General features: G+C 44.3%; 3 protein-coding genes across 5 annotated transcripts in view; all 3 read right to left on the reverse strand.

The window, feature by feature from the left end:
- The window catches only part of LOC117750868 (carboxy-terminal domain RNA polymerase II polypeptide A small phosphatase 1-like), a 19865-nt gene extending 9704 nt beyond the window's left edge, over positions 1 to 10161 (reverse strand). The window contains exons 1-3 of one of the 3 annotated variants that reach the window (XM_034562286.1): positions 10143 to 10161; positions 9337 to 9443; positions 3100 to 3248 (exon numbers count right to left, since the gene is read on the reverse strand). In XM_034562286.1, coding sequence (XP_034418177.1) covers positions 3100 to 3248; positions 9337 to 9409 — 222 coding nt within the window. In that variant the 5' untranslated portion in view covers positions 9410 to 9443; positions 10143 to 10161. Of the gene's footprint in view, positions 1 to 3099; positions 3249 to 9336; positions 9838 to 10142 lie in introns of those variants that run through there. The other 2 variants (XM_034562285.1, XM_034562284.1) reach the window with 2 other exon arrangements.
- LOC117750619 (SPEG neighbor protein-like) lies at positions 9753 to 11946 on the reverse strand. Its single transcript, XM_034561888.1, is given in 5 exon segments — positions 9753 to 9835; positions 10849 to 11024; positions 11202 to 11343; positions 11641 to 11710; positions 11824 to 11946. Coding segments are annotated over 5 exon segments (594 nt in total).
- Positions 11947 to 15112: 3166 nt separating this feature from the next.
- LOC117750193 (striated muscle preferentially expressed protein kinase-like) overlaps positions 15113 to 26238 on the reverse strand; it is a 35597-nt gene continuing 24471 nt past the window's right edge. The window contains 18 exon segments of the mRNA XM_034561250.1: positions 15113 to 15368; positions 15512 to 15661; positions 15964 to 16039; positions 17203 to 17426; positions 17543 to 17782; positions 18480 to 19359; positions 19649 to 19813; positions 21167 to 21289; positions 21501 to 21668; positions 22006 to 22122; positions 23218 to 23367; positions 23491 to 23695; positions 23697 to 23788; positions 23791 to 23878; positions 23880 to 24062; positions 24064 to 24090; positions 24092 to 24121; positions 24123 to 26195. Of these exon segments, the coding sequence (XP_034417141.1) occupies positions 15113 to 15368; positions 15512 to 15661; positions 15964 to 16039; positions 17203 to 17426; positions 17543 to 17782; positions 18480 to 19359; positions 19649 to 19813; positions 21167 to 21289; positions 21501 to 21668; positions 22006 to 22122; positions 23218 to 23367; positions 23491 to 23695; positions 23697 to 23788; positions 23791 to 23878; positions 23880 to 24062; positions 24064 to 24090; positions 24092 to 24121; positions 24123 to 26195 (5247 nt within the window).

Raw genomic sequence — 26238 nt, forward strand, 5'->3', positions numbered from 1 at the left:
CCCCCAAGAGATTCATATTTCTGAGCGGCCAAGGCTTCATCTTCATAAGCATCACCTTCAACAGAGATGTCCTCTGCACATGGCACACTCATACTTTCCTCATTCTTAGAGGATGGGCAGAGCTCAGCTTCTTCTGCATTGCTGATTTCAGACAGATGGTCAACAAAACCAGGGTCCTCATCTTCCTCCGTTTGTAATTCCGATTCATATTCTTCAACTTCTTCCTCTGCTAGACTTGATTCTGATTCTACAATCCAGTCTTCAGGTTGTTCCTCCCACTCACAAGACCCAAAAGAGGCATCACCTCTCTGACTCACATCTTCCTCATAAATATCTTCACATGCTTCTTCCAGAGCATCGAAACATGCATCGGCTTCCTCAACATCAATTACCTCATTGATTTCTTCAAGTTCGTATGCAAGTGTCTGTGCCTCGGATTGAACCTCTTCAAGGTGCAGGCGGTCATGGATATCTCCCCCGTCGAAGCAGGAGACGTAGCGATGCTTTTGTGCAAACGCTCGTCCGTAATAGTCAGCGCTGTCGAATAGATCAAAAAAATCCTCGACAACCGTATCAACGGTGGCCGTTTCACCCTCATCACTCGGGTCGATATGGCTTTGCTGGATTTCTTCGTCATCTTCGAAAGACTCCCACTGCGTCTGCTCATCAGTTGAGTCCTCCTGAGCTCCTTTCTCAGACTCCCCAGATGAATCCGAGCAGTGGTCTGATGGAATGCTGCAATCAGGACAAGTCTTAAAGGATTTGGTTTCGAGAGAAGAGCACTCTGAGGAACCGTCTTCTTCAGTCCCAAACTCAGAGGTTTTGTCAGAACACTGCTCCGAAGTAGCACATTCTTCATCATACTCTTGGCTTGCGTCATAGTAACCTGCTCCAAGCGTTTCACAGTAGTCAGTGGACGTGTTCAACGCAGTGGCTTGCGTTGAGTTTTCCTCAGCGAACCGGTGCGTCTCACAGCATTCACTTGCCATGGGAGCATATTCACGGTCATCAAAATAAACGTGAATGGGTATGTCGAAATGTGAGGATTTCCCCCCCTCTGATAATATGTTGAACTCGTCATCAATGGGCTCGGTATCATTTTGCTCATCCTCTGGGGGACGACGCTCCTCGCAGTGGTCATTGGTGCATTCATCGTAATCACAAAGTTCTGTGCCACAGTGCAATAAGTCCACCGAGTCGGAGATGTTGGGTGTGAAACCGGTACTTTCACATTTCTCAGAGTCCTCTGTCGATGTGTCGTGCTCAGAGTCGGAGCACTCGTACCGCTGATCAGAGGGTTCGTATTGTTGCAGTAACCCGAGGTGGTCTGTACACTCAGGTATGAAATCAGACATTTCACACTGCCCAAAACCGTCACAGTTCACTGCCACTAAAGCTGGCTCTAAGTCAAAAGACTCTGTCTGTTGATTAGAGGGCTTACATTGCTGAAATACCCGGAGGTGTCCTGCACAGTGTTCACGGCAAGAACTGCATTTGGAATCCAAGCTATGATTAGCGGACTGCTCAGAAGACTTGCAAGGTTTAAAGCATACACATTGTTGAGCACATTTGTTAAATGCTCGGCTTAACCCCGAAGTCTCACACTGATCGAGGATGTGGTCGGATTCAAATAATCTGTCGCTTTCTGGGTATTGCTCAAAGCTCTCACAGTGTCCATTACAATACGTGTAGGATTCAGCCTCATCCCTACTCATGGCGCAAATATCCAGACAAAGAATAGAAGGGTCCATTTCTCTGCTGACACCAGTCTGCTCCGTATATTCCACAAGGACTTGCATGCCAAGTTCAGCACTTCCCTTTGAAGGGCTGCTTAAATCCACAGCTTCTGGTAAACTGGCAACCTGGCATTGTTCAGCCAGCATGGCCTCAGTAGACGGCTGCCCTTCCGCGGAGACTTTGCTCTGCTCTGAGTTTTCCAAATACATCGGGAAACGATTCCTCAGTCTGGATTCTGTTTGTTCAAAGTTTTTACTCCATGCATTGGATCCGGATCATGCAGAGCCCAAGTCCAAATGACTGGCAGGTAACTGGTGGGCCCATTCAGAGTGGATATTCACACAGCTGGTGGGGGGAGTCACTGAGACCAAAGTCCCCCGGGAGAGTAACAGCAACAGGAGCAGCATGCATGTTGATATGACAGTTTGTCTCAACCAAAACTGAGCCGAGCACCCGGCCCAGCCCCTTTTGCTAGAGACCAGGCAATTTATTTTGGGGACTTGGAAAGACGTGACAAATAACTTCTGGAATATCAAATCTCTATAAAGAGGCTGAACTAAGGCGTACATCTGAAACTGACACCTGAGAACGTCTTGACCACTTGATCTGCAGACCGTAACTGCCAAAAGCCATCCTGTTTTCTAAGTAGTGAGTGAAACCACACAAGGGGCATTGTCAATTGTCCAAAAATGTACGGTAATGTGATAGTGCTCAATCATTCCATCCTTCAATTCAATTCAGTTTATTTTGTGTAGCCCAAAATCACAAATTTGCCTCAGAGGGCATTACAATCTGTACACATACGACATCCCTGACCTCACATCAGATCAGGAAAAACTCCCCAAAGAAAACAGACAAAAACCTTTCATGGGAAAAAAGGGAAGAAACCTTCAACAGAGGAGGATCCCTCTCCCCGGATGGACAGAAGCAATAGATGTCACGTGTACAGAATGAACAACGTTACAGAGTTACAACACGTCCTTGCATATGTTATTCCCGGAAAGGTTTAAAGACGAAGACCAAATGCTCTGAAGCATCATAATGATGAATGTAGTGCCTTGCTCGTGGCCCATCTCCGGTAGCATTTAGTTTTTTTGGAAGTGGTGATCTTCCAGTCAGACCTCTGTAATATTTACACCCTTCATGATCTGCCCAGTCATCTTGATACATGAAACATGGCTGTACTTTTCAACACTGACCGTACTACAGTCCAGGAGACGTGCTCTTGTAAACATGAAAAGCTTGAAGCCAAAAAAATCATGTGTTTGACGCATCACGAGGCTGCCAGTCACGCTGACCGCCTGCTGCTCAGAGAGGATGGGGAAAGTCGATCCCACAAGGAACATTGAGGGGTGAACTTACTTTTGACGGACTTCCATTTTCCTCGACCAGGAGGGGGGCATTGCTTTTTAGTGACGGTGGCTCCGATTCCTTGCTACAAAGACAGCAGAAGAGACTGCGGAGAAGGCCTCTGCTGCGAGGCTTCTTTGACGGGGAAACGTCGCTGGCACCTGCAACAGAGAAGAAAAATAAAAAATAAGGCACGATGATCTCAACGTATCCACATGACTGAGATGCATAGATCTCACTGAAATGGAACTGATTAGGGTTATTCTTGAGCGTGTGTACCATCAGCTGGAGCAGCGGAACTAATCAAACTGCTCATCAACATGGATTTCATGAATGCCACTTACTTATGCCATTTTTTGTTTGTTACTTTCTTGATTCTTGTTGTTCTGAGTTTGTACTTTAATCCACTTATTGTAAGTCGCTTTGGATAAAAGAGTCAGCTAAATGATATGTAATGTCATTTTTTATTTTATTTTTATACTGTATGGATCTTTATTTGTGTTATTTCAGTTTTATTTCGTCAGTGAAATATTATCCGCAGTGTTTCAGTCACATCTGGCCAGGACTGATCTGTGCATCTGTGCATCGTCTGTCAGTGGGACCCCTTTACATGTTTCATGTTGTGTACTGCTGGACTACGGTTATTTTAGTTGAGCAGCAAAAGGTTAAATGACAAAGTGTAGGTGTACATGTCGGCCCCAAAAATAGTCAGGTGAAGACATCCTGGACACATTTCACTTCCAGTGAATATTTTGTTGTTCAAATACCAAGATTAGGCAACCGGTTATTTACTGCAATGGTTATGTTTGTTGTCACTGTGACTAATTTGGATGTTTTCACTGTCATCATACTGACCAAGCATTTATATCAGAGAATGACACGTAGCCTTCCAGCAATAAATGTGCTCTATGCTGTTACATGTGTTATAACAGGGGTCAGCAGGGGAGATACTCACTATTTTAACTACCAGACACGTGCAGAAATAAAAACTACCATGAAGCAAAATCAAATTACAAGCTCTCATCAAAGTTCCTCTATATTTGCATTGATTACATTACATTACATGTCATTTAGCTGACGCTTTTATCCAAAGCGACTTACAATAAGTGCATTGAACCATGAGTCCAAACTCAGAACAACAAGAATCAAGCAAGTACAATTTCTTCAATAAAGTTAAACTACAAAGTGCTATCAGTAAATGCTGATGATGGTGGCCAAGATTTATTTTTAACAGATCATACTTAATTATCTTACGAGTTGAAGGCTGACAACATTAAGAATTCCAATAGGTTATTTCCATGGCCGGGAAAGTCAAAATGAATATTTGTGAACATGAGCTGCTCTCTCCCAGAGCCATAAACCAGAGAAGTAAGTCTTCAACTTGGGAATGTCATCAAGTATTAAGTCTGGAGCCACAAGTCAATGAATGGGAGACGAAGCATGTTTTCCTTTTTATTATACCCAAATGAGCTTAACTCTGTGTTCTCGGTTCTGAAATATAATATATAATATTATACTGAACATTCCCCCTGGGTGCTTTCTGTCATCCATCACATCTTTCTCAATTCATTGTCAATGGAGCAGTTCTACACTTTATATTGGGAGATACAACACATTTTGATTTTAAGCAGTCAAGTTTTGGGATTTGGGAGAGAGATGTTCATGTTAACTAATATCTGTGGACTGTCTAATATCCTGAAACAAAGATGTTTAAAAAATATGAATGATTGTGCCAATGACCATTTGCATTTTATTGACATTAAAGTCATATGCAGTTATTGGCATACAGACGTAGTAACAAAAACATCCCATCAACTGGTTTCAGAGTGATGAGTTTTCTTTTCTTCTTTTTCTAAGAACAAAAAGCTGACAATTAACTGCGCCTTGATGAGCAGTCGGAGCCGTCGGCTCAGGCATTAGCATGCTGCTCAGTAAAGACGGGATCTGCTGCCTCAGTGTGGGGTGCAGGAGCGCAGATGGGCAATGGACAAATGGAGTGTTGCTACGGTGATTGCCGAAGCACATCGTCTAATGAGGCAATATTGGAAAATCTGAAATGAATAAAAAAAAGGAAGCATTGCAATTGTTGTCAAGTTTACAATTATGTAGAAAAAAGAAAAGTGTACATTAGAAGTCTGCTCTAATATTTTTCCTAACGCCAGCTATTTTCATCACTATTATATTTATAACAATCCCATAATAGTAAGGGTAACAGATGGCCAAAAACAAATAAAATTAACTTGCAAATTAAATGAAAAAAAGTATATATAAAAATATATATATTTATTAATGTATCTATACAGCCTTTCTAACAGTCTTTCTTTTCGGCCCAGCTTAATCCCCGAACAAGTCTGACCTACTTGACTGCTATGTTGACTACTTCATTCAACTGGGGGCTGAGAGTGGACGACCCCACTAGAGAGCTGTCAGAATGACCCAGGCATGCTTGTCGGGACATACCTCTCTCTCGGTCCCAAGGCGAGAGGTCAAACGCGCGTGAAGGGACCGGGCAGGTGAGGCCTGTAGTGGTAAAAAAACATCACGCTGCTCGGTACATCACCTCTTCTGATATTACACAGTGGCGTGTCTGAAATAGCCTGCCAGAGCAGCTGCCGACAGCGGTTAATGATGATATTCTCTGTGCAAATACAGTACGCGGCGCTGCCTCCTCCCTGCTGGGCCGTAAGCGGTCCCAAACAAAACCTTGTGGTGTCGCCGACAATCCTGCAGCAGGAAACGGCTGCTCCAGCGTGTGCTTATAAAAAGAAGTACACTAAACCGCTGAGACTGTACGCTGCTCTGCAACATCGTGTTGCCTCCTAAGGATCGCGTCTACATCGCAAACGTCACGATAAACAGAACCCCGGGCTGCACTGGCACTGGCTCCAAACTGGTTTCCATTCAATTTAGAGCACGTCAATAAAAGATAGATGATGCCCCGATAGATAATGTTGAGGTTGTTCAGTGAAACAATACAAGTAATAGGAACACAACCATTTCATATCTTTGCATGAGAACCAAGGGATGGTAAATAAAAGGAAGCTAAATGGTCAATATTAGCGAATGGTCAGAGAAGTGCCAAAGCTTCAATGGTGAGAGTTCCAATTGTTAAACTGCGTCAACGTTTTTGACTCACATTATCGGTTAGAAGTCGTAGCACACCAACCATCCGAGTAATTATTGACTAAAAAACAAGGGTGAGCCATTTGAAACTCTGGAAAGAAGGAACAAAATCAACATGGTCGTGTGTAATGTTTCTGCCAATTCATCCAACATTTGTTGTGATATTTCAGTCCGGATCAAGGCAGTGCCTTCCCTAGGGCCCCGCCACTGGCTAAAAATAAAGTGGGAGCTTGACATGGGTGAACCCGTTTCCTCAGCACAATGGGATGCATCAAGTTAAAAAAAATTACTAAATGAAGCTATGAAACTGAGCTGGATATAAAGTCTTACAGATATAATCTATACAGATCTCTCACAGGAAACGTGATGCATATAGAAGACGTTACTGTGTCAAGCGGCGCCACGCCTTTGCTCTGAAATGGTGTCATGCGGTTCATAGTTTTTCCCTCCGCGGGTTGGATCCTGATCTGCAGGTCGGTCGTCACCATGCTGGACCGGGGGAAACGGTGAAAACGGTCTTCTTTAGCGGCACTCATTTGCCCGCTGTTTAGTTGGGCCCCAGTGTATAATTAGCAAGACGATATGGGGAAGAAGAAGAAGCGAACTGCACTGCAGCATTCCTCACGCCTCTCCCTGCTCAAGGGGGCTCAGACGCTGATAATGAGGTCAAGGCGTATCCGAGGGGCAGGCAGCAACGCCTGCGCCGCATCAGCATGTTTCAGCCCACTCGGTTGAAAGCGGGGCCCTTATCCGGAACCCTTTCGGAAATCGGTATGCGGCCTTCTATTCTCATTCAGACACAGAAAGAATGAGGCCTTTCGCAGCCTGACTTCACGCCACTTTGACACCGGATATTCTGTTACAATCTGACGAATGCGCTTCTCACCGGTACGGAAGGTTCACACTCCAGCTGAAGTTGCTGTGCTGACTTCAGTGAACAGGAAATGTGGCTGGATGGTGCAGAAAATTATCCCTGAAATTATTCTAAAACGACACAGTAATAGCCATATAAATCGTGGATAATAAAACTTGCAAAATAGAATTGCGGAGTCGAAGCTAGACGAACACGTCGCCAGACATGGAATCAATCTGAAGTGTCCCTGAAGCGAATGGTAAGATACGGTGACGCATATTTGGCCACAGCGACTTGTGAAACTACAGAAGGGCTGAAGACAGCTCCCCCATTTTTCTCATGGCGCCATGTTTTGGGCGCATGACCTCTTAGCCAGGGGGAGGAAGTAATCCGAGAGAGGGCTGGAGTCGCCTCGTAACTCGTAGGCTGGGCAGTGCTGCCACCTTCTGACTGGAACTCGCACATACGGAGGAACAACTGCTGAAACACTGCACAGTGATGCACAAGACCAGGCTGGATTTATCCCCCCCCCCCGGCCCCCCGGCCCATATAACACTGTCCGGTCGAGGAACGATCATTCAATTAATTCATTTCATTCAGTCTCATCTTATTTAATTTCAAGCTCAAAGTGGAGTCATGGAGAGGAGGGTCATGGAAAGCTGACACCAACCGCATCTGTTTATTAAAAAGATGTTGGCATGGTTTGGCAACACCTCAACAGGTGCACACCTTTAACTTGAGACGGGGCTATTTTGACTACAAAATGAGAACTGCCGTATTATGCACTTTCAAACGATTCAAATGTACAACCATGTATACTACAATTACTGAGAAAGGCCTTGCATGATAGGCGTTTACTCGACATTTAGTGCCATTCAAAACCCTGTGTTTTTTTTGTTTTTAAAGTTTCACCTTTAGAGACAAATACACCCACTGTCGGCCAGGAAGTACGCATTCATTAGTTGCCGTTTGTTTGGCACTTTGCTCAAAGAAAGGCGTCTTGATCGCAACCGCCGAATCTGGAAAAAGACATCTTTCAGCACCTCACTGTGTGCTTCTTTTTTTTTTTGCAGAGCTCTTTTTTCTAGCCACACAGGTGATTTATGTGACTTTTCGGTGACCCCGTATTTGTCATCAAATTCCTGAGTTTCAGCCTCTAATTTGCAGTTCTGTGTTCTTCTTATTGAAGAGCTCGATCTTTTAGGTTCACATCTAATCCAAAGAATGGAATAGAGACAACATCTTAAAGTTATGTTTCTTTTTCTCGTTGATAATAACCCTAAATGATTACCCTCATAAAATGGGGGATCCATAACTCATGAAGCAAACCACTGCTTGCTTTGCTCTTTAGGTCAGCGGGCGTCCTTTTTCTTATGCAAACGTAAGAGGGACATTTCATGGGGATGAGATGAATGCTCCTCTTGATACTTAATAGGCTTCAGCTAGAACCAATTCATCTTGAACACTTCAAATTTCACATTCATGCATTTTAAATTTCGCATGACGAGATTTGTGCAACTTGCTTTCCACCGCATGGTTTCAGGCTTGGTTCTCTTGACACATTCAGGAAGCACCCGTTAGCCAAGAACTACTGATAAGAACTACTCCATCAATGAGGAGGGAGTGCCACACCGCTGAGTTATGGACATGCTTTCTAGTCCAACCATAGTCATAACGCATGTGGCTTGGGTCTATATAATGTCCATTTTACTATTATTGTGTTCATAATGTCAAAATAATAATAAATATTTATTCTTGGGATTATCTTGATGAGATAAACTGAAACAGATCAACATCAGAGTCCAAAACAATAACAGTGAACTGTCAAAGTGACCCCGCCCCCTTTTGATAGGACCGATTTATTTCGGATGTTTTACTCACACTTTCCATCTAACACACACACACTCTGCCAGCTCAGTGACTTTTTTCTTCTTCTTCTTCTTTTTTAAACCCCACAGCCTCGTTTAAATCGAAATGCGTGTCCTTTCTGTGCGTCCAAAGCTCCTGAGCTTGCTGCCACTGGCTTCGGCCTACCCAGAAGGCAACCTGTTTCTAACCCACTCAAAGCTCGTCAAAACGTTTAAAAACAGTGCCGTTCAAGGACATTACAGTTTATTTCACCTAAACTGAGAAGAGACATTGTACGAGTTCGTTGACGTGGCGTTTGTGACACCGTGGCGTCCTAAAAAAAAAACCCCACCGCCGCTGTCTCGTGCCTCGCTGACATCGTCATGCGCAGCTGAAAAAGTTCTGCAAACTTTGGCCAAACTCACCGTCCGCGCGACAAGTCGCATTTTCCTCCTCGTCTCTGGTTACTTGCGTGATTATCGACGGCGAATGGTCCATTAGATCCGTCACTCAAAAGACAAGGACGTTATTGCTGTATTTAAAAAAAAAAAGAAAAAAAGAACCGAGTTGGAGGTGTTATGGTTTTTAAAAAAAAAAAAAAAAAAAAAGGGAAAGAAAAGTATTTATATTTTGCCACTCCCTGTCTGCAAACGCGCATACTGAGCGTCTAACTTTAAGAAACGCTCCCGAACCGCGGGGACGAGCGTGCACAAAAACGAAGCAGACCGCACCAAGGTGCAACAAGTCAAACGCGTCTTTAAAAAAAGAGTTATTTCTAAAAAGTTTCTACGTTGAATCATGTTCAATCGATCCGGCCGCGCGGACACGGAACCTGACGGTTTCAAGGAGGCCCCGTTCTTAAAGCCACAATGCAGGACGCGAGGCTCTCCGCTGAGTATCGCCCCGCACGTGCCTCGGGGCTATCTGGTCGTGTAATTAAGGGGAAACCCATGTCGTGGGGATATTTCGATACCGTTTCATTTTATTTATTTTTTTGGGGGGGGGGTATTTTTGAGTGCACATTTTGGCCGAATAGAAGTGCTTCAACGTGTTTTAAAAACTCGATATCTGTGTCCACACTTGTCACGTCGACGGTGGAGAATTGTAGTTTTCTAGGGTTAAAAAGACGTTTCTTGCGCGTGGCATATTTTTTTATAAAGTTTGTTCAAGCACGTTGACGTAGCACCGGGTGGGGGGCGCCTTGAAACCGACCGAGTGGAGAGGAAGTTACCTTAGATCAAAGTTACTCTCTCCTTTCGAAAAAAAAAAAAAAAAAAAAAAAGCTCCAGAAAGACTCCTCCCCCGTGTAAACGAGGGCGAGTTTTTAACGGTTTAAAAATATATATATTCATATTATACTCGAGCTGTCCTTTCTGTGACGTGTCTGCCTGATTCACTGCGTTAAAACAAAGGAACAACCGCCACACACAGCTGACAGTCAAAGACAGCGTAGCTGCGATTCCTCTGATCACGGCTAGATTCTGCTGGCAGCATGCACACAAATATCTCACTGCACCGTTCAATTCCATTTATGGCCACACTGTCTGTCAACATCTAAATAATTGTTTTTATACACAATAAGATGAGGTCTTATTTTTTTTTGTATTCTAATGAGTATCACATTTTGAGTATTGTTCCATGAAGGAACAATATCAATACAATCCACTCACATATGCCATAACCCTCTCATCTTAATGTAAAGATGGTTGATAGGTTGTGTGTTTATTATTATAAACACAGACACACACATTTCAATCAGACTCAATACTTATCATCAGTAAAGAATCAATTTTTTTTTTGTTCAAACACTCAAAAAGCTGTGAGCAAAATAATCTTTACTTTTCCCTCATGGGCATGATTGAATACAGCTTGGACCACAGTGTTGATACCGTTTATTTTCCATTGGATTGCACTATGAGAGAATGGGAGCTCGTCACATCGGCATCGGTGTGGAGTGGCAGAGGAGGACGTTAGGTCAGAGGACGTCGACCCCATGAAGGACTGGTCTGAGCCCAGGCTGTTCTCCACACACACCTCATACCTGCCAGCATCAGACAGCTTTGCATTTTTGATGGTCAAGATGGTGTTGGTGTCTCCGATGTCGAAGAACACCCTGAAAGACAATTGGAGTCCCTTTATTAGTCACGTCGTTTGCATACATTGTCATTGGTAAATGTTTGTCCACGTGGCGATAGCTCACAAATAATGACGTTTCTACATGGTGAAAAAAAGCCCCGTAAACACTCAGATAGACATGACTCCCGCTTATTGAATCTCTAAGAGAGCCTACCTGTCGTCTTCATCGATGTCGTCTCCATCTTTGAGCCAGGCAGCATCTGGAGGAGGCTCCCCGCGTATTTCAGCCTTGAGCACCACTGTGGTCCCTTTCTTGGCCTTCATGTTGTCGGGGCCTTTAGGGACCTTAGCAGGGACTAAGCATGGTGCAAATACTCCGTCAGCCACACGATGTGCGGAATGATCACAAGTGCTGGCTAGGAGATGCTCGTAATCACCAGAGAAGCAGAGTAGAGTGAAGCCTTGGCCTTGGATATTTTGGGAAATGATCGATACCACTCTCATATCGCACCTGGAAATATAAAGTCTACACCCAGCGGCTAGTTGACTTAGCTTAGCATAAAGACTGGAAATAAGAGGAAACTGCTGCTGTCCAAAGGTGACAAAAGTGTATATTTTACAAAATGCATTGAGCACATTCTGATTCCTCCGACCGCACTTTACCCCTTTGCTGCTGTAATCCTGTTTATGTATCTTTCTCCCGGAGCTCTTTACGCGAGCGGCCTGGGTGAGAAGAAAAACTGGAATATGAGAGGGAGGACCAAAAATCCCTTTTTGCTTGAAGCATGCAGACTGCTTTAAAGAGGCCCTTGAGCGCCAATAAAGGCAGCAGGCACGGGGATGTTTCGGTACATGTGGCCGCGATACAAGGCTTGGATTCAGACGGTGGCCTCCTGGACCTGAGGATCGTTGAGGTTCAGAGTGCACCCAGGTGGAGGCGCGACCTTCGTCATGGACATCTGCAGCGATCCGAGCAGGTTAACCCGAGAAGGGACGTGTGAGGTAATTGAAAACGTATTCAATATCCAACTGGCACAGCAGCCATTTTTTTTTCTCACTTTAAGGAGAACGAGCCATCGGCCAGACATGTTCCTTGTCCTTCTTTGGACATTTGGAATCACTCCAGGAGGCCGATTGAGGACAAAAGCCTCGCCGATACTCTGCCGTCCTTCTCAAGCCTTCGGCTGGAACGCCCCTGAGCATTTGGAGCAGTTAATAGTTTTGTTTGTGGTTGAAATGCGAGTCGTCCCTGGTGAGATTTAAACGTTGGCGGCCGGGGTCATGTGGAGGGCGTGGCCTCAGCATTCTTCGTGACTGTGTTCTTTTATTCGAGCGGAAATCTCTTTTGTCAGCTGCCCCAGCACAGAGAGTCAAATTCATCGTTTCTAAAATATTGCCAAATTCGACCGCAAGTCCGTCGCTCTGCCGACGCTTCCTTCACACGCAGTGTTCTTTCATCCGCGCTGCACGGACAGATTGACGACACTGTATCCCACGCACGTGTCACATTTCCTTTATTGTTCACTGACGTTTTTAACAGTTGTCATGCCATTTTCCATGCCAGGTTCAGAAAGGTCACAAAAATAATAAGCAGCAGCTTTGACAAACACAGTCACTCAATAAATAAACAAGGTGCGAAACACACACAAAAGCGGGTCACATTCGTAGAATCAAAATATAGGAACGTGTCATTTATTGAACAAACTCTTTTTTTCTCTGTGGGTCTGATATCCATCACGAGGCACTGCAACGCATTCCACAAAATACGGCGTAGGATTTAAAATACAAAACGTGGAGCGGTCAACATCTTTTTTTCCCTCTCTCTTTTTTTTCCTCACCCCAAATCCCTGTTGGCTGCTTACAAACTGTTGTTATTTCATTTGATATGATCAAAGAACATAATCTATTTGAGTTGAATGCCAAAAGTGCATTCTCTCTCGTGCTGATCTCGCTTGTGTTCATTCAGGTTTAAAACAACTCTCTCTGTGATTAACCTCCACTCTGCATAGGAAAAGGGACATTATTTATGTCGCAATAGCATCCGAATATATAGAACGAGTAAAATAGCTTCATAGAGTTACCAACACACTCTCTCGGTCAATGCACAGATGAAAACAGCTCAATGTGGACGTCCTCGACGCTTTAAAGTGAACAGAAATGACACCTCGTGTGTGAAAGCCGTGTCTGGTTTCGACACACGTGACATCCAAAAAACTGTGCAAGTGTTTCACATGCTGGTCTGAAAACTGAATTTGCCCTCAAAAAAAGCGGTATGAAAGGAACAACACCACTTTTAATTCTCATCCTCCCATGCCCCCCAAAAAAATCGTTTTAAAAAACAGTTCCGATTGAAGCATTGTGTAATGGTTTGCAAATCAACCGGTCATGTGTCTATCGTCACATTTACAATCTCTTGATGAAGAACCAAGACTTGTTCTTTTTTTGGTTAAGACATACCTCATAATATCTCACATATTGAGCACGGAATAAGACGAAATGTTGAAATTAGTTTTTTAATAAAGCGCTGTATGGATTGTTTTTCTAACGTTTCTGATTTCATGTTTTGCACTCTCTGCAGGCACGACAATATTGAATTCATGTTTTGATCTCGGTGTTCTTGTCAGCCTGTACAAAAAGGTGCACGATGCTTCATTAAGAGAATCAATTAATAAGAACTCATAATTTAATTATAACTAATTCAAATCTTTATTGTAATCAATTTGAATTATAATCAATTCAATACTTTTTAAAATAAAAAGTCTGGTCATTTAAAGACTGTACTTTTATATTAAAAAAAAACAAATAAATCAAACTTTATTTTTCAAAGCAATAGCTGTTAGCAGTTAAATATTACAGCTAAAATAAGACCAAATACACTCGACAATGTCTTAATAAACATCCATTCTCAATGAGTTGGAGAGGCCATTTTCCTTTTCTTTTTTTATGCCGACTAATGCAAACAGGTGGAGGCCCCCCAGTATCACCAGTGGGTTTGTAACGTTTACCACTGGCCTGCTGGATAATCTTCCATTAAATAGCGGATGTAGCAATGTGCTGTATGCACACTCTTAAGAACACACAGGCTCACTTGACTTAGTCAACTCAGAGATGAGAGTGAGTGGATCTTTTCCATGGGCTGAGGGGAGGAGCTTAGCTGAACTGGAAGCCAATGGCCTAGCTGCTCGCTCCCTCGTGGTGAAGGAACCAGTGCCTGCCGAGCACCAACACAGCGGCCGTCCTGCGTGGAGCCACTGAAATGATCATCTAATAACAAAATCCAAAACTAAATTGTGATTCTGAGAATGAGTCATTACTATATTAAGTAACATTTAGGGAGGACATTTGTGCTGATTGTAAGAGTCCTTTTCTAATAGCCCTTGTGGAGAATCCTCCGATGTCTCCTCCGAACTCAACATTGAAAACTCTGAACAAAAGAAGTGTACTGGAGCTGCTACAGTCTTGACAATCATTGATAATGCTACAAAAACTCAGATACTGTAGCACGAATAAGTGGACTAAGTGTACGGATCATTGTAGAATGAACGTCTGGTCAGAAAAACATTTAATTATGAAACTATGGACGGATGAAGCAGAGGTGTTGCTGTGGAGAAGGCATCAATTGTACTTTGCCCTCATTTTTTTGAAATTGTGCAGTATTCATTTTGTAATCTCGTCTATGTTTTTCACATCTAAACTCTATTACAGCAGCTTTAGGCCTTCCATGGTGGGTGACTACAGCATATCAATAATGCATTCCCTCTAAACAGTGGAGAGTTGACGGTAATAAAAGAAGTAGTTTATCCAAAATGGATGCAAAGTTACAAACCTTGAGGTACTAACTTGAAGACGACATCCTGCCTTAAAGAACAAGGTCCACCGTATAAAAAAATGACTCAGACTCTTTGTGACTTTGGCAGAGTGTCAAATCGTTCTTATAGATTCACTTTAAGAACCACAAAAGAAAAGCAGGCCACAGACAGTTTTTTTTTCTTTCTTTTTTGTTTTGTTCATGTGACCAAGTTGAACAACTCAAACCTGAAGGGACTACCCTGCCTCGCGGCCCAAAAGCCTCATCTTGCTCTGAGGATGTTCTCCCTTTGTGGTGTTTTGGAAGCCTGTGTTTTCTCACTGGGTGACAGGTGTGGCGGGTGAAGTGGGCACATTTGGCGTGGTGGGGCTGGTGGGGGTCTGCGGCGAGCTCTGGTAGGACCGCAGGAGGACTTTGTGCTTGGTGGCCGCCTCCTCTCGCCTGCGCTGCTGGTCGGCCAAGAATTCCTTGAGACGGGTCGTTGTGAAGGTGAGAGTCTGCCTGCGAAGGCGCATCAGGTAGGCATCCTGGAGCCAGGAGTTATTGAAGCAGTCTTTAATGGAGGGGCGGGCCCTGTGGAAGACCAGACAAAGGAGAGATTTAAAATTTAAAAAAAATAATAGATTGATTGAAATATTTTGTGAAAAAGGGGATGCCAATTGAGTCAGTGATTAGTTTGTACAACACAGGAACTCCACAAAGGACTCTCAGCTTACCACGGGTAGCTACAGAGGATCTTTTTAAGAAACAGAGAGGCACTTTGGGACACATTCTGGTAGAGCTTAGAGAGGTCAAACTTTGCCGCCTGGATCCTGGCCTCCGTCTCCTGAGGGTCATTTTCAATGAAAGGCGACTTGCCGCTCAACCTGGAAAATCAGGGGGGGGGAGTTTCAACACTCTCAAAACGGATCCCTCAAAACACGTCACAATAAACACAATATGCACAATAAACACAATACAATCTGGGATTGTTCACTAGGTTAGTTGTGAATGAAATGAATATCACACGAGTGGCAAGATGTCCACACCAGATAAACGTTACAGTGTATAGAAAAGAGATATCTGAAATGCAAATGTTCAATCATAAGCCTCATTTCAAATTAAGAGCACTTGTACATGTGTGTCTAAAGAGGGCTAGCTGGGAGGAAGCTGTGAAAGCGGTACTCACATGATGAAAGTGAGTACGCCCACACTCCAGATGTCAGCCGGAGGACCCGCGATGTCCCCCTTCAACATCTCTGGAGCTGCAAGAAGAAAGGGGGAAAGTGCAGCTCTCATTATTATACACTGGACTTTAATTAAACCTGCAATTAGTCTTTGTACTACATAAACTATGTAATTACTAAATGGTGCGTGTAGTCTTTTTTAATGTGTGAATGGATACTTTAAGCTTGTGCACGCCCACTCACAAAACAGATACATACAAATCTGTGACAATAATGTGTACTCAACGATCTATAAAAAAAATAAACACAGAGGAAGAGGTTTCATTCTCACTCTTTTTTAATGTTTTGTATCATCGAGTGTCTTTCGTTTCATTTTCTTCCCAATGAATTATTACATAATGCACACTTGAAAGTTAATGTCCCCTTGAACTTTAGTGCTATAAAAAAAAATCAATCTTAGCTTACGTGTGTTGCCTAGTTTTGGATGGACCAATGTGACTATATGGCACTCAAAGGGTCAAAAAATAAAAAATAAATCAGAAAAACCCATCGGCGGTGTCTCTGTCCAGAAATCATGACCCGGTTACTCCAGATAATCCCCAGACCTTGTTGTGAGCAGTTTCATGTAGGAACTACTTTCTTTCAACTGTAGCTCCTCGATTGAAGTGAGGGCAGACGTCTCTACGACCGATATCTCCAAAAACTAGGCAACGCACATCAAAACAATCAAAATCAATAAATAGCTACGTTACTCTGTCCCTCTGTTCCCTGTCACTCAGAACATGCAGAGAACATAATCGGTGCGTTCCATGGTCTCTTAATGTTTAAACACGGTTCCGCGTGGGGCAATAACTTTGTGTGGTCATAATCTTGTGTGTTTGTACTTGTCCTCACGACCCTCCTGAAGTTCAACTAAAGCTCAATGACGGAATTATCAGTACAGGATTTGTATTGACCTGAGCAATCCAATACATAGGATCATAGATTAGGCCAGTTGAGGGCAGCGTAACAACCTGTAAAAACCTCATAAAAGGTTGCTCTGGCCAACAGCTGTTTTATTTAAACATCCAGCAGACACAATGTCAAATATTCCCTCAGCCGAGGGAACGTGGGTGTTGTTTGATGGATTGTTTTACATAAAAACACTGATGAGAGCAGCTTCACTTTTCCATTCCCAGTAGTGTGTGTGTGTGTGTGTGTGTGTGTGTGTGTGTGTGTGTGTGTGAAACGCAAACCCTTACACATATACTCCAGTGTTCCGATAGGAGGGCTGAACTGCTTGAGGAAGAGGGGGTTGTAAGTCTGAGCACTTCCAAAGTCGATGATCTTGATGACATTCATGTAGGTGATGATGATGTTCTCTGGCTTGATGTCCAGGTGGAGGATGCGTCGGGTGTGGAGGTAGTCCAGACCCTGGAGGATCTGCACAATGTAGGTCACCACATCATCCTCTGAGTAACGGAACCTGGATCACAGCAGAAAACCGCTTGTTAGAGGGCTCTCCGGGGCAGATAATGGTACGACAGGTATGAACAGGAAACCGGCATCAGAGAAGCAACCGCGTCAACAACGAGCACTCACCTGTCTATGAGGCTGAAGAGAAGCTCCTTCCCACTGCAGTACTCGGAGATGAGCACCAGGTAGCGCGGGGTGACGTAAGCTTCGTGCAGGGCCATGATCCTGTCGTGGTGGAGGGACTTGAGGATGTCGTATTCCTGCAGCACCTTCTGCTTGCTGTCCGCCTCGTACGGAACAATCTTAGCCATGAAGAGGTTGCCCGTGGCGTTTTCTCGGCACTCCCGGATCACACCGTACCGACCCCTGTGCGACAAATAATAGGTCAATGGTTCCTCCTTCGAATGCCATGTGTCCCACGGAGCAGAAGGAGCACTGAGTACTTAGCTCAGCTACGGATACCAAATCGGACACAGATTACATTTTTGGCTGTTGGTCAACAACTCCAAAATGAAAGACATTCATAGGGCATATTCCAATAGTTTAACTCTTAGTCCTTTCAAATGAGCAAGTGCAAATATTTAGGGGCATGAAAAAGAATTCAGCGGAACATTCTACTAAATAGTCCACTGCTCCAAAAGATTATAACCCTCTTACTCAGATCCTCTACTTAAGTACTGACACTATACAGTAAAAATACTCCACCACAAGTTAAAGTCTTGCATTCAAAAGGTCCAGTGTGTAGGATGTGGCGGCATCTCGTGGTGAAATTATAGATTGCAACCGACTGAAACTTCTCCCCTGTGCCAAGCATGCAGGAGAACTTGGGGGTTGTTGGGTTTGTTGGGTTTGCTCTTGGCTACCGTAGAAACTAGGTGGACTCCATGAAGAGTCCACCTTGTTCCTCCACCTCTGTGCAGATATAAGCAGCTCATTCTAAGATTCTTATTTTCATTTGATGATACCGCCATAGATCTTTACGGTCTCTATGTGTCAACTTTTATGGGGTTGTTTAAATAGCTCATTTAGCCTGAGAAGTGGGAGAATCTTTTTCTGCCGTTACCTTGCTTTCTCATCCATGAAGGTGTAAGGCTTCTGTGGAACTCCCTGGCGCAGAGATCCCTCTCCAGGCCTTCCCAACGGCGTCCTGCGTCCCGAGGGTGTGGCCCGTCCTGAGGGTGTGGCCCGTCCCGATGGGGTGACCCGTCCCGACAGGGTGCTCCGGCTGTCCCCTCCCTGCAGCACTGGTGTAAAGCTCTGCACCACTACCACCACGGGCGGTGAGACAACCACGGGTGCTGGGGCAGCCACAGGGGTGACCGAAAGGGTGGTGGTCGTCAGGGTGGAAGTCAACTGAGAAGGTGGAGTAACCCGCACGGTCGCTGCTGGCACATACATCGGAACAGATGAAATAGGCTTACCGATGACAGGTGCGGGTGTTGGTGCAGGAGAAGGGGATTTGTTGGTTATTTGAGGGACTGCATGTACAGGACTTTGAGGTTTGGGTGGGACGACAGGTGGAGGCGCCAATTTGGTTTGGGGTTTGCCAACGCTGATGCTGAGGGTGGTCTTGGCTTTGACGACCGGGGCTTTGACGGCCGGGGCTTTGACGGCCGGGGCTTTGACGGCCGGGTCTTTGACAGCCGTGGCGATCTGAGAGGGAGCTTGTCCCGAGGGAGACGTGCTCGTGGGCGCAGTAACAGCCGGACGGCTAGCATCCACCTGCACAGCGGGTTTTATGGTTTGATTGACGGGAGCAGGGTTAGCCGCGGATGTAGCCGGAGCGGGGGCCAGAGGCGGGGCATGTGTTACTGCGGTGGGTTTGCTCGGAGCTGGTTTCATAATGGGAGGCACTTTCATGGACGACTTCATCACCACAGGGAGAGGAGGAGTGGTTGCAGGGACAGTCTTCACCACCACAGGGGCAGTGGATTTAGCTGGTTCTAGGGAAAGACGAGGAGAGCGAGGACTCAAATACTTGGTCTGATATATGAAAAGGAAAACACATACGATGTGAAGATCTGCAACAAAGACGTCACTCTTTTTGCACATAAAAAACTATAATGAGTTTATTAAAACAAAAACTACACTGAAACACAAAATGTAACCCTTTCAGGAACTGTTCATGTATCAGAATACAGACACAATGAAAACCACTATTTGTATATTTGACAGCCTCGTCTAAAATAAGGTCACAAAGGTCTCAACGAGTGTCTTTTAGGCAATACATACCTGAAGCACTCAGGCTCACGACCTCCGACAGGTTGCTGTAGGGGCCCTGGCCAGCTTTATTCACACATGCCACCCTGAACCTGAAGGAGCCCCCTGCTGGCAAGTCCACCACGTTGTAATAACAGTCTGCCACCCCCGTAGCCACTATCAGCCAGTTGGTCTCACCTATGGGAGTAAAAATATTGTCAATCAGTGTGTCCAACTTTATTTAAGAGCCAGTTTATAATATGATTATATAACACTTATTATTATTCTTTATCAAATGCAAACACCTTGTTTTGCTTATCTCTAAGCAAGTTTAATTTATCACGCGTGTTGACGTATGGATGTTGTACATTAGAGGGGGGGGGGGGGGTCCCTTCTCTTAAATGGTCTCTTTGTTGTGAGGCTGCTATGCTGTATTCATGTTTCAGGTCGTTGGATCTCATTTGCCGTAAACAAGTAGTTCGCTACTTCACCTCCTAAACTGTGTACCATAGCCCATGCGTTGCCATAGAAACCTCAAGACCCTTTGTATTGCCGGTTGTATTGTTGATTCGATTTGCATTAGAATGATGTTGTGTATTAACTTGTTTGATATGAGTCGGTGCGTTCCATGGTCGTAGCTGATTTGGTAAAAAGAAAAGTGATTCCTAATAAATCTTCCTGTTGACGTGGTCATGACGGCATATAGTTTGAGACACCGTTATGCTTGAATCTATGTCCACCATCCATTAGGGTTGGGTGATATGGCTTATAAATAGTATCTCGATATTTGTATCTATACCACAATACACAATATATTTCTAAATATTTTCTTATTTTCTCTCAAATAACATTACATTACATTACATTACATGTCATTTAGCTGACGCTTTTATCCAAAGCGACTTACAATAAGTGCATTAAACCATGAGTCCAAACTCAGAACAACAAGAATCAAGCAAGTACAATTTCTTCAATAACGTTAAACTACAGAGTACTATCCGTACGTGCCATTTAAGTGCTACTAAAGTGCTAAACAACAAAGTGCTATCGGTAAGGGACATTTAAGTGCTACTAGAGTGCTACTATGGCTCTACCTTCCCTATTCAAGGTATAGTCGAAAAATATGTGTTTTTAGTTTGCGCCGGAAGATGTAGAGACTTTCTGCTGTCCTGATGTCAATGGGGAGCTCGTTCCACCAATGAGGAGCCAGCACAGCAAACAGTCGTGATTTTGTTGAGTGTTTAGCTCGAAGTGACGGAGCTACAAGCAGATTGGCAGAAGCCGAGCGAAGTGAACGGGCTGAGGTGTACATTAAACTCTTCGATGCGCTTGAACATACCAGTGTGGTCTTTCCAGCAAACTAATCTGAACACACTCAGATGTGGTTTTCTGTCAAGTTTAAGTCAGGTTGGTATAGAAATGTCTTCTTATTAAGTCTGACAAATTATTCACACAACTGAGATTATGTTCCCCCCCTAAAATACAGTTTGCAATTTGACAATAATCATCCGTCTAATAAAGTGTTATGAATCCTTGTCGGTAAGCACTGACCCTCCGCTCTCCTCTCCAGAGAGTATGTGCAGGGGGCCATGGTATCCGAGGGCCTCCACAGTACCAGCGCCGTGTTGTTGTACTTCTGAGGTATTTCAGGGGTGCCGGGACGATTAGGCAGACCTGTACAAACACACATATTGGTTTTATAATTTATATACGTATCACATGGCCTCCAGTCTCTTTCCTGGCTCTCCGTTGTCCATCCAGTAGAGTAGACTAACGGCACTCATCACGGTATCCGTTTACATACAGTACGATACACGGACGCTGTATATTGTGCATAGGGCGACTAACAGATAGACATGAAAGTGGTTTATGTCTCAGGTCTTACGGGCCAGAGATATCGTGCAAGAGCTGGACACTGTGGCCAGGGGGCTGGTAGCAACACATTCATAGACCCCTGCATCCTTCTTGGTGGTTTGCATGATCATCAGTAGCTGCCGGCCATCAGGGCAGGCGATCAAGTTCATCCTGGCATCAATCTCCAGGGGCTTCTTATCTGGGGGCAACATACATAAAATGGTCTTTTATTGTGAGATATAACGACACAGACTTTTTACCATCAATTAAAATGATGAAGAGCGTTAACGTCGTTACGGTTCCTAGAGTAATAAAGAAAGTCATTTTGTTTATTGTATCTCCTGTACTACTTGTTTGCACTGTATGCAACAATTGTTACCACGGTAACTTGTGTTAGCACGTAGCGAGATTCAATGTCAGCGATCATTATGCCTCGATCAACTCATGCGCCTCAGAATATTTATGTAAATTGTTGTAATTTGTGATTACGACCAACACCTAGGTAACGCCGCCATATTTAAATTAGAGATGGCTACCTTTCATCCAGGTGATGTATGGGTGGGGGCTGCCTGCTGGCAGACAGCTGAGTGTGACTGGATCCCCCTCCAGCAGGACGTGATCTCTCAGCTTGATGTGGAATACTGGAGGGAAGTCTGGGAGAAAAGAACATCACACCACTTAAATCATATTTGTATTATATATTAATAAGAGTATTTAAAGTTACGATTTTACTGTAGGCCTATGCAGATTATGGTTAAGAACACTAATATTGGAACCACGTAACAACTTCTGGCCTAGGATCATCTGATTGTTGTGTTTATTATCCCTCTTAATTTGTTCTGTTATTATGAAGAAGTGTAGTTCAAACAAAGGCATTTTTATGACAACATCCACTAGGGGCTTTTGTCTCAGAGCTCAGAAAAATGTTGAGAGTGAAAAAGTCGTATTGTGTTAACTAGGCACTAAGCTAGCTGACATGTTGTTTGATTGAACTGAAAACAAGGGTGAAAATCTACAGGTTTTAGGAGGAATCACTTCCTTTTTTCTTTTTTTAAAATGTATTTATTGTAAGACAAGAGACAACACATAGACATTACGCAAAGAGGATGACAAAACAGTGAGGTACAAGCTAGCAAAACATCATATAGTCAGGGTATGGGAGAACGGTGTGTGTGTGTATGTGTGTGTGTGTGTGTGTGTGTGTGTGCGTGCATGCGTGCCTGAGCCTTTTTGAGATGAAAGAAACTAAGTATGTTATATGTATATATGTATGCGTGTATGCATGTACGTGGGTTTTCAGGCCAAATAAAAACACATTTTAATATTAATAGGATGGGTGGTGTCATGTTTGTAAAAACATAGTGAAAGATGACAAGATGGAGTGGTGTTCTGTTGTATTGTAAATGATGGAGGAGGTTAATATTTTAAATATATTCTATAATTAAGTTTCTCCAGTGTGTGATATGTGTGTTATTCCTTGATTTCCAGTTCATGAGGATAGTTTTCTTGGCGAGGAATCCCTTCCTGATGTATCCTCTGACTCTCTGCTAAGCTAGGCTAACTAGCTGTTGGTTCTTGCCTTATATTTAACGACAGATACAAGAGTGGTCTTCTTATCTAACTCTCGGTAAAACAGCGGTAAAGTAAATCTCCCAAAGGGTCAAGCAATTGCTTTTAACTCTAGTTAACGTACCCTTGCAGTCACAATGCAATCACAATCTCTTTATGTGCACTCTCATGTAACTTACCTGAAGCCAATCTGGAGTACTGGCGTGAACGTAGGGAACTATTATCTCTGGAGATTGCTGTTGGTATGTCAGGCTGGGATACTGTCTTGTCTCGCCTCCCTCTGGTTAGGCCCCATCGATCCCAGCGGGATCTGCGCTCACCCTCCACAACTTTACAAGAATAAAACAATAGAATCCATAAATAAACCATTGTGCATTTAAGAAAGTGTAATTGATCATGCTTTAGAACCATGACCGTATATATTTTGAAATAAAGCTATATGCCCTACATACCCTTTGATGTTTCTGACTTTAGGCTGGACATGGAGTCTAGAGACTCTGATGAGGCACCATTACTGGTCTGAGATGCCAGCTGGTTCTGAGGAACACTTGCAACCTTCGTAGCACGGCTCTCGGATGTCGCACGACGAAGGCATGGAAAGAAGGGGGGTCCTTTGGTTTCCTTATCCTCTGACACTTTCCTTTCCTCTGAGTAGCCTGCGGATTCGTGTGGAGATCCCAGCCACTGTTGATTCATCTTTCTGCGCATTGGCTAAGACCGGTGATTCATTAGGTTTCTTAAGCTCCTTTCATCTCCTTCCACCAATGTATTACTACCTCCATCATCCACTTCCACTTCCTTCTTTCCTGTGACCCTCATAAGGCCAAGATTCCAAGAAAGGTCTACGTCTCGAAGGAACGGTGTCTTCTTCTTTGATCATTTCCTCCTTGCGCTCAGTTGACGACGCTCTCTTCAGGCGCATTGAGAGCCTTCTCATAAAGCCTTGGTCCTTTTGAGCTTCACGAAGATCCTGGACCGACTTTGACTTCTCCTCAAGTCTTCTTGTTGCCAATTCCAATGGCGCAGCCAATTGGCCCAGGTCTGTATATGTCCTTCACATAACTCTGTTGAGTCTGATGAAAGCCGCTTGGGATTTGTCCTCATTCTTTGACCGTGAGAGAAATTTAAGACTTCTTGACAGGGAAGACTCACGTTTTTTGAAGCGGGCCTTGAAGACCTCTTCAGAGGTAATGTCCTCAAAGTCAACTTGTGCTGAGAGCTCTTGTTGGGATGAGGAATGTGGGCTTGTCCTTAGTGGACTGGGTTCCTTTGTCATCATTTCTGGCGACGCTACCCTGGAGTACACAGCAGGGTGCTCATTGGTGGCTGACTTTGGTGGACCGGGTAAAGCAGAGGACGAGCTGGCACGTGGAGAAGTGGGTGTTTCATTTGATACTAAGGGTGACAAGTTGGCTGGAATAACAACTGGTGTAGAAGGGCCTAAAGGCTGAACTGCAGGGACCATGATGGTCTGCATAATACTTGCATATGCTGAAGTCCTTCCATCTGGAAGAACCACCAGAGCAGGAAGCGAGGGTGTCACATGAGTTGACACAACATTTGTTGATGGGTGGGAATATTCTTGCGTTGGTCTCACCATAACTGAGCTTGTGGTTGTGGTCATATCGGCAGATTGAGCAGGCAGAGTTACTTCTTCTTCTGCACTTCTTTCAGAGACGTTGACATGTCCTTCACCTTTTGATTCAGCATCACTGACAATTCTTTCCTCTTCTTCTTTCATAATCTGTCCTTTTTCTTCTTTCTTATTTTCTCCTTCGTCTTCCTCCATTTTCTCTTCTAGTTCAGAGCTTTGGACCACAAGAGGAGGTGTAGGAATTCTCTGGCCAGGATACTCTGATTCAATCATTGGTTCTTCTGATATGCTCATGTCCTTCTCTGAGAAACCACTAGTGCTCGATCTCTCATCAAAATTACTATCTGTAGTCAGCCCCTCCATCTTTTCATTCATAGTCTCATCAGGCTTTATCTCTTTCTCCATTAATGATTCCTCGCTTTCTGCTTTGGTTGGACTTCCCTGCACAACAGACTCTGGTGTTGGTGGTTTTGGCGAAGGGTCCCTGGGAGTCACTGGACGGGATTCCAGCTTGATTTGCTCAGTAAGAGCTGACATAGATATGGCCTCCTTGAGCCTTCTCTCTTCTACCTGTGCCAAGGGAATCTCCAAGGGAGCTCCTGACCGGCGGTGTAAAGCTATAGGTTCTGAATCACCTTGACTGAAAGAAGCAGTTTTGCGCAAAGCTTTGGGTTTGGGAACTTCCTCCATTGCAGAATCGCTGGATGCAGCTCTAATTAGTGGGGGTGGGCCCAAACGAGCTGTACGAGAGTAACGCTTTTCATCTCCCATTCCTAATGTTTCCAGCAGAGGTCCCCTCAGTCCACTCATCTTGTTGTCCACAGAGCCACCACGAAGCAGTCGCTGTCGCATCAGCTCCAGTTTAAGAGCGTAGTCTTCTTGACTCATCTTGGCGGTTCCCGGGCTGGTGCTCCTTCTTGGTAGTTCCATAGAGACAGCTTTCTTGAGAACTCTCTTTCCATTCTCTGGATTCCCCTCTCCGGCTCCTTCCTCTGGTGTAATCCGGAGCAGCAATGCACTGTCAGCAGAGGCTCCACGTCTTAGCTCTCCTCTCCGTCGTCCGCCCTCCGGTTTGTCTGACTCCATGCTTGAACCCCTTCGCAGGGGTTTTCTAGTCAGCTGTGACTTTTGCGGCAATTCAGCTGGTGATTCTTCATCTGAGGAACCCCTGTCATTGTCCTGTGATGACCTTTTCCGCAGGCGGCCTTTAGCTGTTATTTCGACACCTTCTTTATCCGTTTCTTGAGTGTCACACTCCATCGCCTCCTGGGCTTGAACAGGAGACACGGACCATTTACTTGTTCCATCCTGCTTTCCTGTTTCCGGCTCATTTGTCTGGATGTCATTAAGTGACATCCTTGATCCAGAAAACTCCATGTGAAGTGGCATCGGAATGAATGGCAGTTCATCAATGTCTTCATCCGAATCTGAAGACGATGATGGCAAAGGTGAACCTTCTTTAAGGTGCCTGGGAACGGCAATGGAGATATGGCTGGAGGAATCGTTAAGCAACTCAGGTATGGACCTCATGACCATTTTCGATTTATAGCTGATTAGGGAGCGCTGTAAAAGTGGAAATATGATTTCATTTTGAAAAGATAATTAA

Source organism: Cyclopterus lumpus, chromosome 21 (genome assembly GCF_009769545.1).
Source record: "Cyclopterus lumpus isolate fCycLum1 chromosome 21, fCycLum1.pri, whole genome shotgun sequence".
NCBI classification, from domain to species: domain Eukaryota; kingdom Metazoa; phylum Chordata; class Actinopteri; order Perciformes; family Cyclopteridae; genus Cyclopterus; species Cyclopterus lumpus.